Here is a 13279-nt window from a genome sequence, read left to right as displayed (position 1 = left end):
CGTATATTTTGTTAGATTCTTGTTTTCCATTCTCTTTCTTGAAAGTAACTTCTGATTGGTGTTTAGTATCTAGGGAGTGTTCACACTGAAGCAATTGAAACTCAACCAAAACAGGTCACACCAGACTTGAAATTTCCTGGTAGTCTCACTGAACCAAATCTTCGTTGCTGAGTTCATCATTAAATTATATTCCAGATCGACTACTGAAGCAGGTGAAATGGCCACAGGTGTTGGTAGCAGTGAGTTGAAAAAGACTCTAGTTGCAAGACTTAACAGCAGGCTGCGAGAGCCTCAAATTTCACGCAGTTAAACTCTGTTCCTCTAATTTGTGTACATCATTTCAAACTAATGCGCCTTTGCAGTGTTGCATAAAAGTGCACTGCAGTATGTAATCTCACATTCAGAAACGTGAAACATCATTCCAGTCTCTTCCTTACTGTGTCAGATGTCCTTCCAAGGGCATCTTCGCTGTTTCAGAGGCCTCTCATTTGTTTAAGTTCCAATTATCTTAGAAGTTTATATGGCTTTTCATTAGTTTCATCTTCTTAAAACCTTCTGTTCTTAATATTTTTCATTCTCCGTTAATTTCAACCCCCTGTATAACTACTTACAGTTATGCCGACAAACACAGTTGCAATACGCATGGTTTCAACAGTCTCAGTATCCGTTGGTGAATGTAGTGACTCAAAACACAACGTTTGTGCCGTCATGCGCTGGTATGACAGAGAAGATTGGGCTGTTTACTTCTCAGTGCTCTGAGTTTTTACCCAGCAATGATATTTTGTGCTTTTTCAATTGGTTTGCCCCATTCAGTGCTCTGAGTTTATTTTCAACAATATCAGTAGCTCGGACTACGTTTGTTTCAAGGTTTTAATGAAGAAGAGAATGTAAGAAGTACACGGCAACTTTTTGTATATCCTGTTCAGGAAAGGCAGCCTTAAACTTATGTATCTTTAATTTCTCACTTACGTGGTAGCAGCAAAATTCATGTTTCTGTACTTTAGAGACAAGCTGATGGATGAATGATTTGGTTATCAATAATTTTGTAGAAAAGTTTTCTGTACTTCGCTTCTGCAGAATTTCCTATGTCATGTTCAATTTGCACGTGACTTTGAATTTCTCTTATTTTGTGAATAAAATCTATACCCAGACCTTCTGTCTGTAATATATGAAACAAAATACAAGAATTTGTGAACACAGAAAGAAAGGATTCTAGAAGTAAGGTCTGTTACTATCATGAATGTACATCACGACAAAATGAAAGTCAGAAGTTTCATCCAATCTTAGGTGGTTCTTGAATTTGTCTTGAAATGCCACCTAGCATCACTTCATGGAGGGCTTTTAACAAATCCTTTTGAATGGCCAGTGATGTGCCTTTGAAAACAGTGCTCATTCAGCAGAGGATCATTATGTTCTAGCGGTTTGAAAGATTCTGTCAAGGGGCAACTCAGATTATTCATGACCTCTAAATGGCAGTTCTTGATCTGGCAGCAGGGAAGTCGTGTCACCCATTTCAATATTTCTCAGTTTTTACAAACTCTAAACTTCTAAATGTAAGTTGAATCTCCAGAAGCTCGTAATTTCTTTGGAGACTTAAATAAAGAATGACCAGCGTGTACTGTAAATGTTTTACGGAAAATTCATGCTTTTCTTTTCATGAAGCATGTAAGTCATAAGTTTGTTAAAGGCCCCTGATATTAAAAACATTCAACTTTTTTTAAACATGAAGCATTGCCAGCAAATCAGTTTTTCTCAGATTTTTGTAAGCTGTAAACCATGGATAAAAATGATTTTGCAAAACAAAAGTTCCCAGTGTACGTATTGTTTTCCTTATATTCACTCTTAGGGTTGTATATAGGTTGGTAGTGTCTCCCATATTTTAAAGTTTTTAGTTTCTCCATGAATGTTCTTCTTGCCAATAGTTTTTTCTAAAAAACATTGAATTGCGTTTTTATCTAGTTTCCGCGAACTCACAAACTTCAAATGGTCTTCCACCGTTTATAAACACATAAACTTACGTCACTGCAATTGTGCTTATGAAAATTGCAGTTTGTGAGTGATTTTGTTACAGTTCACCTCTTCTTCAGTTTGTGTTGAGGTCAACCATTTTTATATTTCTTATGCATTTCTTATATTCACAATGTTTTAATATTTTTATTTGCATTTTTCTCGTGCAAGTGTTTTCTAGCCACATCAGCATCAAGAAGATATTCACCTTTTATAGCTTAAAGTCGCCTGAATAATATTTGAACATTCATTGGCAAATCAAAGAAGACAACTCAGCCATTACAAGGGTTAATATTTTTGAAGTAAATAGTCGCTGTTTACACTTGTGTCTTTAATGTTCGCACGGAATAATTAGTCTGTAGTACCATGATGATACTGTAAGTGTAAGTGAAATATTTATTAGTGTTGTGATTTTAGATCTTGTGATTCAAAGTGGCAAGCCAGATAATCATTATTTTATTACGGTTATTAAATGGGACTAATTGTTTATATTTATACACACGCAAGCCAACTCCAGTCAGAAGTTGGCAGAACACTGAGCTAGGTTTTCATACTTGTAAAAATTGCTTGCATCATCACAACCTCAAATCCTACATAGAACGAAAGATGACTGGTAATAAGACAAATGCAGAGGAGTGCGTTGTTAAACTGTGGTCCAAATTAAGCATGTTGTACATAACCAAAAAGTGATTACAATTTTGAGCCTTCTGGGTTGTTTTGGATCTCCTATTCACTGGCCGAAGTTTCAGTCATGTCGCGTAAGTAGCAGCGATCATTTGTTATCTTGAGAATGTTGAAATAAAAAATGTTTCAGCGCACATACTCGTGTATTGCGATACCAAGTTAAAATATTCTCTCTTCCTGGTCCTTTCGAAGTGTGCATTTGTCAGTAGTGAGCGACCAGCCCACTGCCTCCGCACAATTTCTACTCTGTCCTTATTTTTGTCTGCTAGAGCCATCTAGTAGGAATCAGGAGAGACTTGTGTGAGAAATGGCCGGCGAGTTTTGCTTACGAAACATCTCGTTCATTATTTTTCGTGCCGTAAATCTACGGCATGAGACCGCCGGCTTTACTTCCCCTCCGAAGGAAGTTGTGCTATGGATTTTTATCACCCCTTAAAAATCCATCGACCTCGGCCGGGTTTGAACCCACGTACCTTGGGTCCAGTGGCGACCACATTAACCACTAGTGCACTGAGGGCGACATGTTCATTAAAATATTACTTTGCCAAATTAACAAGAGGAAAGTTTGTGAACATGTTTTTTATTTAATATTCTTAAATATATAAATCATATTTAATTAGAAACTATTTAAAAATTGAAATATTTATTTTTTGTTATGTAGCTAAATTGCTTACATTTTGTTAATTAGTTAAATATAAGCAATTTAGCTACTTAACAAAAAATAAATAATTTAAATAATTTTCTAAAACAATTTGACTATTTAAGCACTTAACTATTCTAAATTGGCTTTGTCATGATATTTCACAAAGTAGATGTAAATTGAATATCGTCCATTCCTGGAATCTGGAAAAGAAATAAACATTTGGATCAGAACAAGAACTGGAATTATTGGTAACAAGTATGGAAACTGATGCAGCGAATGTCTTGCGTTAGGCGATCTCTATGGATGCAGGTTTTGAAGGAATTTGTGACGAAACTCAAGGTGAGAGACACTGGACTTATTCTATTTACGTGGACCTGATTCAGCAGTTTTTGGGGTGACCTCTGTTTGATCCTCTGTTTCATCTACGTGTCATAACCTGACCTGGTGTTGTAACTTTTATGTCATGCGATTTTGAACGCATGAAACGTACGAGTCGGATGGAAGGCTGGAAATAGTTCAAATGTTTTCACGAATCGGCGTTGGGCCCACGTAATTGTTGTAATCCAAAGGAGAGTTGACACTAACCTCATTGTTAATAAACTGCTGAATGTCGGCTTCTTCAGTGGCGTCCAGAAATACTTGTTGACAATTAGGGCCAAATTCTGCCGAACCAAAATCTTTCTCAAAAGCTGGAATAGGAACATTTGCGTCTTCTGCACCTCTGGTGACGTCACAAAAGAAATTCAGTGAGCCCGTAATTTCTGCTGTGCTCGACTGGGTCTTAGAAGGCGGTGAATTTTCCCCGATTTGGTTTTGTCCCTCAAATTCAGAAAATGTTGGATTAGTGGGCTGCAAGCAATGAAAAAAACTTCTCATAGTATTGATACGACGTGCGATATAATAGTACGATGGAAATTAACTGGTGGATATTAAGCAGATGCACGCTTTCCAATCGGGATCTGATTGAAATGTGACAGAGGATTTTGATGTAAACCCAACAGAAATGGTTAACAGGAATAAACGTTTAATTATAGGAGATTTCTGTGCTCAAGTAGGAAATGACGTAATTCTCGTAGGTCAAGAAAAATGGACAAGTGTGAATATTTAATGTCCTTATAAATATAAACTATTTGTAAAATATCTTTGCTTTCAACAGCCAGTTTATTTTTAAAGAAATTGAAGGGCAGATAAATTAATGTTTAAAACTTAGAGTAGAGTTTTAGTGATTTAAATAGTGAAATCCGCTAAATAAGTTCAACTGCAATGCGTTCTTACAAACAGAGGAAGATAAACTTCACGACCAACGCCAATAATCGAGAGTTTACTCTAGTCATCTTTCGCCACTGACTTTCCACACTTGTTTGTTTTCCATGTGCAAGCGACAGATGGCAGGCGAGTGACTTCGTCCAGAGAGTATGACGACGACTTACCTCTGACAAAGCGACAACTTGTGTGCCTCGGAATCTTCCTTCTCTTTGATGTTCTTCGGCAGGCATCGGACGGGCGCTGCTGGTCTGCGCCGTCGTGAGGCGTCTCAATTTTTTACCACGGGCCTGCTCTCGAAGGCGCTTTTGTCTGCGGACCTCTTTTGGGTTGTAGACATAATCTGAAAACGGAAAGACTGACATTCAGGTCACAGCATTCCGTAAACGGTTGTTTCTGATCGCGTGATTTGGCGTCTTTTATTACCGAAAGACAGGAACAATACAATGTCTTTGATCGTGTCTAATTGCAAAATTAAATGTTTAAGTTCCTCCCATTTTAATATTATAATATCTGCTGCATTGACTCGTAAGTAGATGAAAAGGTTTTGGAGAAAATAAATACTCGTCAAAAGTTCTCTTACTTAAAATCGCTAGCAGTCAATCCCAAATAAATCAAAATCGCTGATGTTTCTCAGAATTCTCGGGTGCATTTTTTGGAATCTTTCTGCTGCTTGTTGACATTGAAAGAGAATTAATTACTTACCGGGATATTTCTTCTTGTGCTCGGCGTCCGCCTGGCGGGCGAGGGCAAAATACTCGATCTTCTGCACTCCTTCCATTGCCTTCCACATTAAGCCAAGTCTGCAAACAGAAGAAGCATAACTTGTAAGGTTGTAGGACGAACCGGAGGAAGAACGTCCAAGGGTTGCAGGTGGGTAAAGGCAAAGACAGTGCCGTACGAGAGCGCACGAAATTTTTCACCTGTTCTCGACGATCAGAACATTTTCAGCAAATGGAAGTGAGATATCCAATTACGAACTCACCTCATGCATTCTCTGCCAATTTTGGAGCCTTTTCAATTTTACAGTGGAAGAATAGTTTTGGGCGGACTCATAAATTCTACTTCTCTACCGTGGGCTAGACTTCTGTCCTACATATCATGTGTTCAGTTTATAATTAGGTAGATATAGGTTTATAATCCAGCAATGAAAATCAAACTAGTTTTTAACTTAATGTGTTGAATTTTACAAGAGTCAACCTTTTTTTTTTCAATTATTAGGGCTCATAGTTTATAATAACCACAATCATCAGCGTCACCACGAAATATGTTGTTTGCCTTTTCCTCTCTTTGGGTTCTGAACACGGGAAATCTCACACGTAATTTTACAGGTTCGCACCGGCGCCATGTTTGTAATCGTTAACTTGCGTACAATGGTCTTGCATGTCCGCTGAACTCGAATGCCTTTGAAGACAATTTGTCGTGCACATTAAATTGTTAACAATTAATTGTCCTGAAGTACACTTTGTATTGCAACTTACCTCACGCTGATCTGTCTGTTGCTCTCTCCTTGATGTTTGATCGCCATCTTCTTCCTCCATTCATTCGAGAAGAGCATGAAGGCGTTCGGCGGTCGTCGTATTTTCGCAACAGGATGTTTGCACTTTTTCTCTCCGCCCTTAAGTTGACGGCATCTCTTCGGCCGAACTTCTAATTTCAGATCAGGTTGGTCGATGAGGCTGTTATTATTACCTGAAAGAATAATAGAATCCATTTATAACATAGTTTTCAAATTATAAGGATCAGAATATGGCCAACAGTATAAAGAAACATGGCTGTCTCCAATGTACCTCAAGAGTTACAGACATACGAAGCTTGAGTAATAAAAACGCTGTGTCGACGTTTCTGAAAATGGGTGTGCATTGAAGGGGCGAGGTTCCAGTAACATCATTGTAACAGAGAAAATACGAATTGTGAGTGACAGTCAAACAGTTTTGTGTTTCAAATTTCACTACGAATAAAAATGTCTGACACCGCGGAACAGCATTAGATGCATCAGCTTTTCTGTCAGAGTCGTGTGTACGTCATAATCGGTAATTTATTATGCCAAAGCAATCTCAACTTACTTTATTTTGAGGCCACATTAAGGAGGTGAGAGCCCCAAATATATTTTGGATATTATGTATATATGATTAGAAACAGTCTTCAGTGTAATTGTAGCTCATCCCAAGTCGTAAAGTTGTGTCAAGGTCGAAGGTGGCGATTTTGAATATTTCAGAAAAAAAATAATTTATTCCATGTACGCTCATAAAGATGTTTGTAAGGACAGATATGAAAATTCATTAATTTCAATAAGTTTTCATGTCAGTGCACCTGCAATGACCATTTCTACTGATGTCTACGAGATTTGCAACATATTTCATACACGTACAAGTCACATTCCTTGCATAAACGAAACCATTTTAATTAAATATTCTTTGAGTACTTCTGCCATTTTGTTTAGAGCAGTGTTACGCAAGCTTTCTACACTCGCGGCACACTAAATATCGTGGCAACCAAACCCATTTTGCATATCACGGGGGGACACAGTCTATGGCATTGATTGGCCGCGACAACTTCTTATAAATCGATGTTTATAATTATACCTACTTATTATTACGCCATTTATTTTAATTATATTCATTAGTTTAAATAAATTCGAATATAATATTTCCTACTGTTTGATCCAAAATGTATTAACTAAACTTAAATATACTTTTTTAATATTGTATAATGTAGATCGAAGAAAAGTACACAGACTGGCAATAAATTCTTACAATTATAAAATGAGGTGGAAATTTCGCGGCACACAGGTTGCGCATCACTGTTCTGAGCTATTGACAGCGTCGTTAAATAAGCAACAGATAAATAAAAACACCAACCATGCATGCCTGTGTACCAGCAGAAGGGAACAAGTTACGGTAATCAGACGAAGGAGAGATCTTTACGGAACACTGAAAGAAACAGCGAAGAATTTTCATACAAATACCCGGTCGAGATTCGAACACCGAACCTCCGGAGTACGTGGAAGGAATACCAACCCTCTACGAAGTAACGTTTGTTCGCTTTACTTTCGAAAAAAAATTTGTCAGACGAAAGCCTTAGTATTTTACGATAAGAATAAAATAATTTATTTCATACATAAACACGTGTTGGATCTCTTCCGTTATATATTATTAATAACTAATATTAATGCTGTTTGTCTTTGCAGAAAAATGTAATGAAGTTATGAGCTGGACCTCACGGGGTGTAATTGGAAGGCGGTAATTATTAGGCACACGTAAAACCGGGAAATGTGGGAAAATCTCATTTGCACAAAGGAGACTCAGCTCTTTAGGAAAATCTGATACAGAACGCAAGGAACAAAGGGCAGTCCACATACCAGAGGACGCGATTTCTTCCTCTTTTCCTCCTCCGCTTTTGTGGCCGTCCTCGACTTCAGCGGCGTTAGACGACGCGTCGGTTAAAAAATTCATTAGCCCCGAAAGATCATCTTCACCGAAGTCGCCGGGGTCATTTTTGTCTTGGAATTCTGCCACTGGATGCTCCGTTTGTGAAATGGATTCAGAAAAGTCTGCATTGGAATCCGTGCAACTATCAGAAAGCTGCTTTAAAATACTGTCCACATCCAGAAGAGAAATTTCAACTCCTCCATTTTCATTTCCGAGAGTACAAGCCTCGTTCAAGTCAATTTCCTGCGTTGTCGCCCAATGCAAATCGGCAGTGGCTAAAGGAACAGTTTGTCCATTTGAAGTCAAAACTTCGATTGTGGTCGGAAGGCCACAGTTTTCTGTGCCCACACAATCTTCGTTCTTCGAGTTCTTCGCGCGCGTTGAATTAATTTCTTCGAGTAATTTCCTTTTCGTCCCAGAGCCAGCCTGGTGTTCTGCCTGCGTACTGAAGGTCGACATGTCTACGGACGTTTCGGTGTTGATTACATTCTTCGTCGAAGTCCTCCGTCAAGATAGAATGAACAGAGCGAAATTTGCACAAGAAAAGTACTTGAGTTATTCCGAAAGTTTTCACTAAATACGTCAACACAAAAGTATCTCCTACAACCGGTTCACAGCAAAATTGGTTCCAGACTGACGAAAGTCGATTGTCGCCTGCTGTTTATTCGAGTACAACAATGCTGACGTAACCTATGACGCAACAATGAGTAAAGGAATGGAGTGCAATACGGTTCATTCAGGCGTGCATAAGAAATGAGAAATGAACCTTATGGCATGTCAGCCGAGATTGTAGCAGGTGTTCGTGTTTTATATGAACACCTGCGTTTTTTTATTTACACATTTTTTGTAGTTAAAGAAATACAAATTGAATTACTCCAAGTTATAATTTGGTTACATTCCATCATAAATGGAAGAAGTCAATAATTAATATTAAATATTTTCTGTGTAATAGCAAATGAATTTAAAAGCAATGAGAAGAGGCTTGAAGTAAATTCTGAATTAAATTTGCCCTTGTTTAAAAATAACTTCGTGTTTTTTTAAACTTGTTTCATTTCAAATTCGGTTTTTGAGGGGCCCGGGCAGTGTTGAGCCCATCGCTCCTGGGCGAGGGAAAATGTTTTTCCCTTCGAATCCCGAATATTCATTTTGATCAGTGAGAGAACACAGGAAAGTCATACCTCTGGGAAAAGTGTCCTGAGTTCGATTTCCTTCAAGGGCGTTTCCTTTTGCTCCGAAACTAAGCGAGACAGAAAAAGGGCCCCAGGATCAGAGATTTTTGCTTCGAAGAGGAGATTACGGAAACGAAGGCCTCGACACTGAGTTCGAGTCCCGACAAGGATGGTTTCTGTTGACTGGAACGTAACCGCGAAAACAGATCGACGCCAAGGCAAAATTCTTTCGTTTCGGAGAGGAAATTACGGGGTCTAAGGTCACAGACTCGAATACACAGTCCTCGGTTCGAGTTTCTGTTAGGATGTTGGTTTCTGGGGTAATTTTTACGGGTGTATTAAACGATACACGTTTACTGATTAGGCCGTTAAGCTACCGGGTGTCTCCAAATTAAGATGCTGATATTTTGTTATAATAAACCATGTTTCTTATTTATTCATAGTTTATTTGACGTCGCATTTTCAGTAGCACAGGAGCCTTAAATCCATTGATAAATCCTTGTACGTAAATAATTTTATTGTTTGGAAAAAACTAGCTTCATTCTGTATTACTGTCGACCAACACGGATGCCACCAGATGTCTCAAAAGTAAAGTGCTGTACAATTTGTAATGTTACCCAAATATCGGAAAAGTTTTTGTGGTAATATAATGTACCGCATTCGACCGGCGGCTGAATAAAGCGCGTAGTTTGGCAGATAGAAATAAACAGTCTCTGAAAATGTGCCCCATTGATAAGTTCTTGTGCACAGGAATGTTTCTAAAGCACTAGACTGACCACCAACTCCCGACAATTGGTTTTCCACCTCAAGCGTGACCTATAAATGCAAAATCGAGGAATTAGGCTGACAGGAGGCCTTGATCTCTGGGGTGACGTCAGAGCCCTGAAGCTGAGGCCAGCTGCTGGTCCAGGCGGAGATAAGGCCTTCAGAGGGAGGACTTCGAAGTTTTTATCCCCATGGCCTCTTTCGCTGTTTTGAGGCATTTGCGGACAATAGACACGAGGGCTGAGATACACGTAATTTGATGGGTAAACCCGTTAGAAGGCGTTCACTGTGACCTGTAAGGTAGTGTTTTGTTGTTGTTTCTACAACACTCTGTCAACTGATAATGTTGCCTATCCATTAATTAAATATGACGGGATGGTTATGAATGATAAAGTAACTGAGAAGAACCAGGAAACTGGGGTTAGCCGATGCCAACATGTTAGTCTACTGCGATTGGATGAAGCTGATATTTTGGGCGTGTTTTAAGAGGGGGCACGAATTGGATCGATTTCTTCTTTTAGATTTTGGTGCCACAGAGTTTCTTTAATCTCACAGGCGGCTTCAAATGGCGGATGCAAAGTTTGTTATGAATTGTTGATGGGACAGGGTGAATGTGTAAATGGATTTGAGGAACTGCTAAGGAATTTGCCTTCGACAAGATGGGGATTGTGTCGTTGTACAAGATTCGAACTGAATATCGCTTGGATAACCTGTCAGCTTTGTCTTGAGTACTTCGTGTTTTTACTTTCGTTAAGTTAGAGAATTTTCTGGAGTTGATTCCGATTCTGCGTCAGATAATTCGTTGATACGATAATTGTTCCTGTGCTCAGGCGTCATCTTCACGCTGCGGCCTGCTTTACCCTCGGTGGTCAGGGAATACGAGGCTAGCTGAGCCCCAGAAACAGACTGGCCGCAGAGAGGGAGGGAACTTTGCCCCGTAGTCCACACAAAACCAGGATCGCGATCGACTATGGCCGCCAGATACAGAGTTTTTCGAACAAGCATTGGCGGATAGCCGACAAGCGGTGATTCTCCGACCTGTGGATTGTCGCGGGGCTAACATTTCCTGACCGTGAGAATAATAAGTTGATCCAAAATGTTGCGCGTGGCCTCTGATTAGGACTGATTATTTGCAACGACCGAAGGGAGGGGAATTGGCTCGTGGAATGCGTGGAGTTTCTCGCTGGGATCAGTTGCGAGAGGTTTAATAAGGTGCAAGTTGTGTTTAGAGGGAATACAGGAGCTCATAGGCGATTACACTTTCTTCTGCGGAAAGAGGAATGAATGAGCATCACGAATTGTCAAAGAGGATTTTTGTGCATGAGAGAATCGTATCAGCAGTTAGGAGGGTGTAGTTTGTAATATCAAGAAGTTGCTGTTATGAATGTGCATGCACCGACGGAGCACAGAAATTATTATACAACGGAACATTTCTACGAGGAACTAGATCACGTGTTCAACCAATTTCCGAAGTAACACATGAAAAATTTGGTAGGAAATTTCAGTGCCAGAGAAGGTGGAGAAAATATTTTTAAAGCAACATTCTGGAACAGGAATTTTCGCGCAATCAGTAAAGGCAGTGGATTTAGGGTAGGAACTTTTGCCACGTCGAAGGAGAATCTCATTTTCAGGAGTACGTTGCGTAGCGTTCACAATATTGTGAACAGCCGAAAAGAATTACTTGTCTCAGCCATTAAATGATCGTAGGGTTAGTGATGTCGGACAGAGGATGCAACATTCGGCTGAGCCCTTAGTACCTGAGACTAGTGTTTTTGAGGCTGAAACGTCCGCTGCAAATTTTGAAAAGTTTAAGCCGCCTGGCACTGATTAAATTCCGACAGAAGTGATTCAAGCACGAGGTGACACATTACGTTCTGAGATTCTAAAACTCTTTAATTGCGCTTGGAATAAGCATAAATCGCTTCAGCAGTGGTAGGAGTCTACCATTGTACCAACTTACAAGAAGGGCAATGAAACTGACTGCGGTAATTTTAGAGGCCTATCATGCAAACTTCCCTGGGGGTTAAAGCCATGAGGAGACAATTATCGGGGATGATCAGTGTATGTTTTCAAGTAACGTATTGTAACGTGGGTCGGCGTTGCGACCTGGATTGTCAACCCTAATTGATTCACGTCACATTAAATCAGTTACAGTGGTCTGCACATACAGTCAACTCTCTACAACAACACACTTCGTGTCTCTGTTCTCTGCACACACACACACACACACACACACACTGTCCTCCGAGTCTATCTGGTCCCTCGAGTTCGGCGCTCTTCACACTCTTCGCTTACACATCGGCCCGTAGCACCCCACTGGACACACGCTGGCTCCTCGGCCGCCACGGTCCACGTACCCGGTGCTTGCTCACGCAGCCGACCTGTCCTTTCTCAGCGCCACACCAGACCTCTCGTTGGCTCCACTCTCTCGATTCTACCACACTTCTGTTCGCATTCTCTCACGCCCGATTCACAGCTCTGTTCTTTCCACACTCATCGCTTATCGCTTGCCACCAATGTCCGCAACAGCATATCGCTTGCAACTCACTTCTACATCCTGACTCACACCTCAGCTCTTTCCACACTCTTCCACACTCTCCCTTTCCAAACCACACTAAAGCAACCAAACCAACCAACCAACCAAAAAAGCTAACTGAGGGCGGAGTCCTGCGCAAGCGCAAGCATCGTCCCTACCTAGGTGACACCATATCTGCGCACGAGATAAACATTTGCCTGACACATTTCGTTTTAAAAGTGCTCTGAAACAAGGAGATGCTTTATCGCCGCTGCTTTTCAACTGAACTACAGAACACACAATTAGGAATGTCCAACGAAACCAGGAGGGACTGGAATTGAATGGGACACGTCAGCTTCTGTTCTTTGCTGACGAGGTAAATCTATTGGGGGCTAAGACGAATAGTATAAAGAGAAGACGAAGAAGGTCTAATTGGCGCTAGGAAGGAGGTTGGTCCGGGAGTAAACGCAGAGAGAACTGTGTTGATGTCTCACCACCAAATTCGTTTCATAAAGACAGGTAATGGTTACTTTGAAAATGTGGCAAATATAGATATTTGGGAGTGACAGAAACAAATCAAAATGTTAATCGAAAAGAAACTAGAAGCAGATTAAATCTAGATAATGCTCGCTACACTTCAGTACAGAACATTTATTCTTTTCGTTTGCTGTCTAAAAACGTAAAGATTAAAATATACAAATCTGTAGTTCTTCCTGTAGCTCTGTATGGGTGTGAAACTTAGTTTCTGTGACAGAGGGAGGAACGTAGATTGAGGGTGTATAAGAGCAGGACGCTGAGAAGA

The 13279-nt window shown here is 40.1% G+C and overlaps 1 protein-coding gene across 2 annotated transcripts; it reads right to left on the bottom strand.

Annotated features, from left to right (window-relative positions):
• Positions 1-3427: 3427 nt before the first annotated feature.
• On the bottom strand, positions 3428-8679 carry LOC147871348 (uncharacterized). Of its 2 annotated transcripts, none has more exons than XM_087339917.1 (6): positions 7959-8679; positions 6079-6289; positions 5303-5400; positions 4765-4940; positions 3920-4153; positions 3428-3534 (listed from the first exon to the last, which is right to left on the bottom strand). In XM_087339917.1, exons 1-6 carry the CDS (start codon positions 8485-8487, stop codon positions 3493-3495), a joined length of 1290 nt encoding a protein of 429 aa, XP_087196043.1. In that variant the 5' UTR covers positions 8488-8679; the 3' UTR covers positions 3428-3492. The 2 variants fall into 2 exon arrangements, with proteins under 2 accessions (XP_087196043.1, XP_087196042.1); XM_087339916.1 differs by having other exon boundaries at positions 3429-3534; positions 3920-4183.
• Positions 8680-13279: the final 4600 nt, after the last annotated feature.

The sequence above is a fragment of the Zootermopsis nevadensis genome, unplaced genomic scaffold, assembly GCF_977971745.1.
Source record: "Zootermopsis nevadensis isolate Lab colony 2312 unplaced genomic scaffold, Znev_1.0 Znev_ptg000058l, whole genome shotgun sequence".
Taxonomy (NCBI): domain Eukaryota; kingdom Metazoa; phylum Arthropoda; class Insecta; order Blattodea; family Termopsidae; genus Zootermopsis; species Zootermopsis nevadensis.
The sequence above is the reverse complement of the archived record's forward strand: the minus strand, read 5'-3'. Positions and strand labels throughout refer to the sequence as shown.

What these genes read in the sequence shown, in the direction of transcription:
- LOC147871348 (XM_087339916.1), bottom strand. Translation starts at nt 8,487, where the DNA reads ATGTCGACCTTCAGTACGCAGGCAGAACACCAGGCTGGCTCTGGGACG. An exon ending in AACAGACAGATCAGCGTGAG is followed by an intron (nt 5,401 to 6,078) that starts GTAAGTTGCAAT and finishes TTCTGTTTGCAG; the next exon opens with ACTTGGCTTAATGTGGAAGG. An exon ending in AGCAGTTTATTAACAATGAG is followed by an intron (nt 3,535 to 3,919) that starts GTTAGTGTCAAC and finishes TTTCTTTTCCAG; the next exon opens with ATTCCAGGAATGGACGATAT.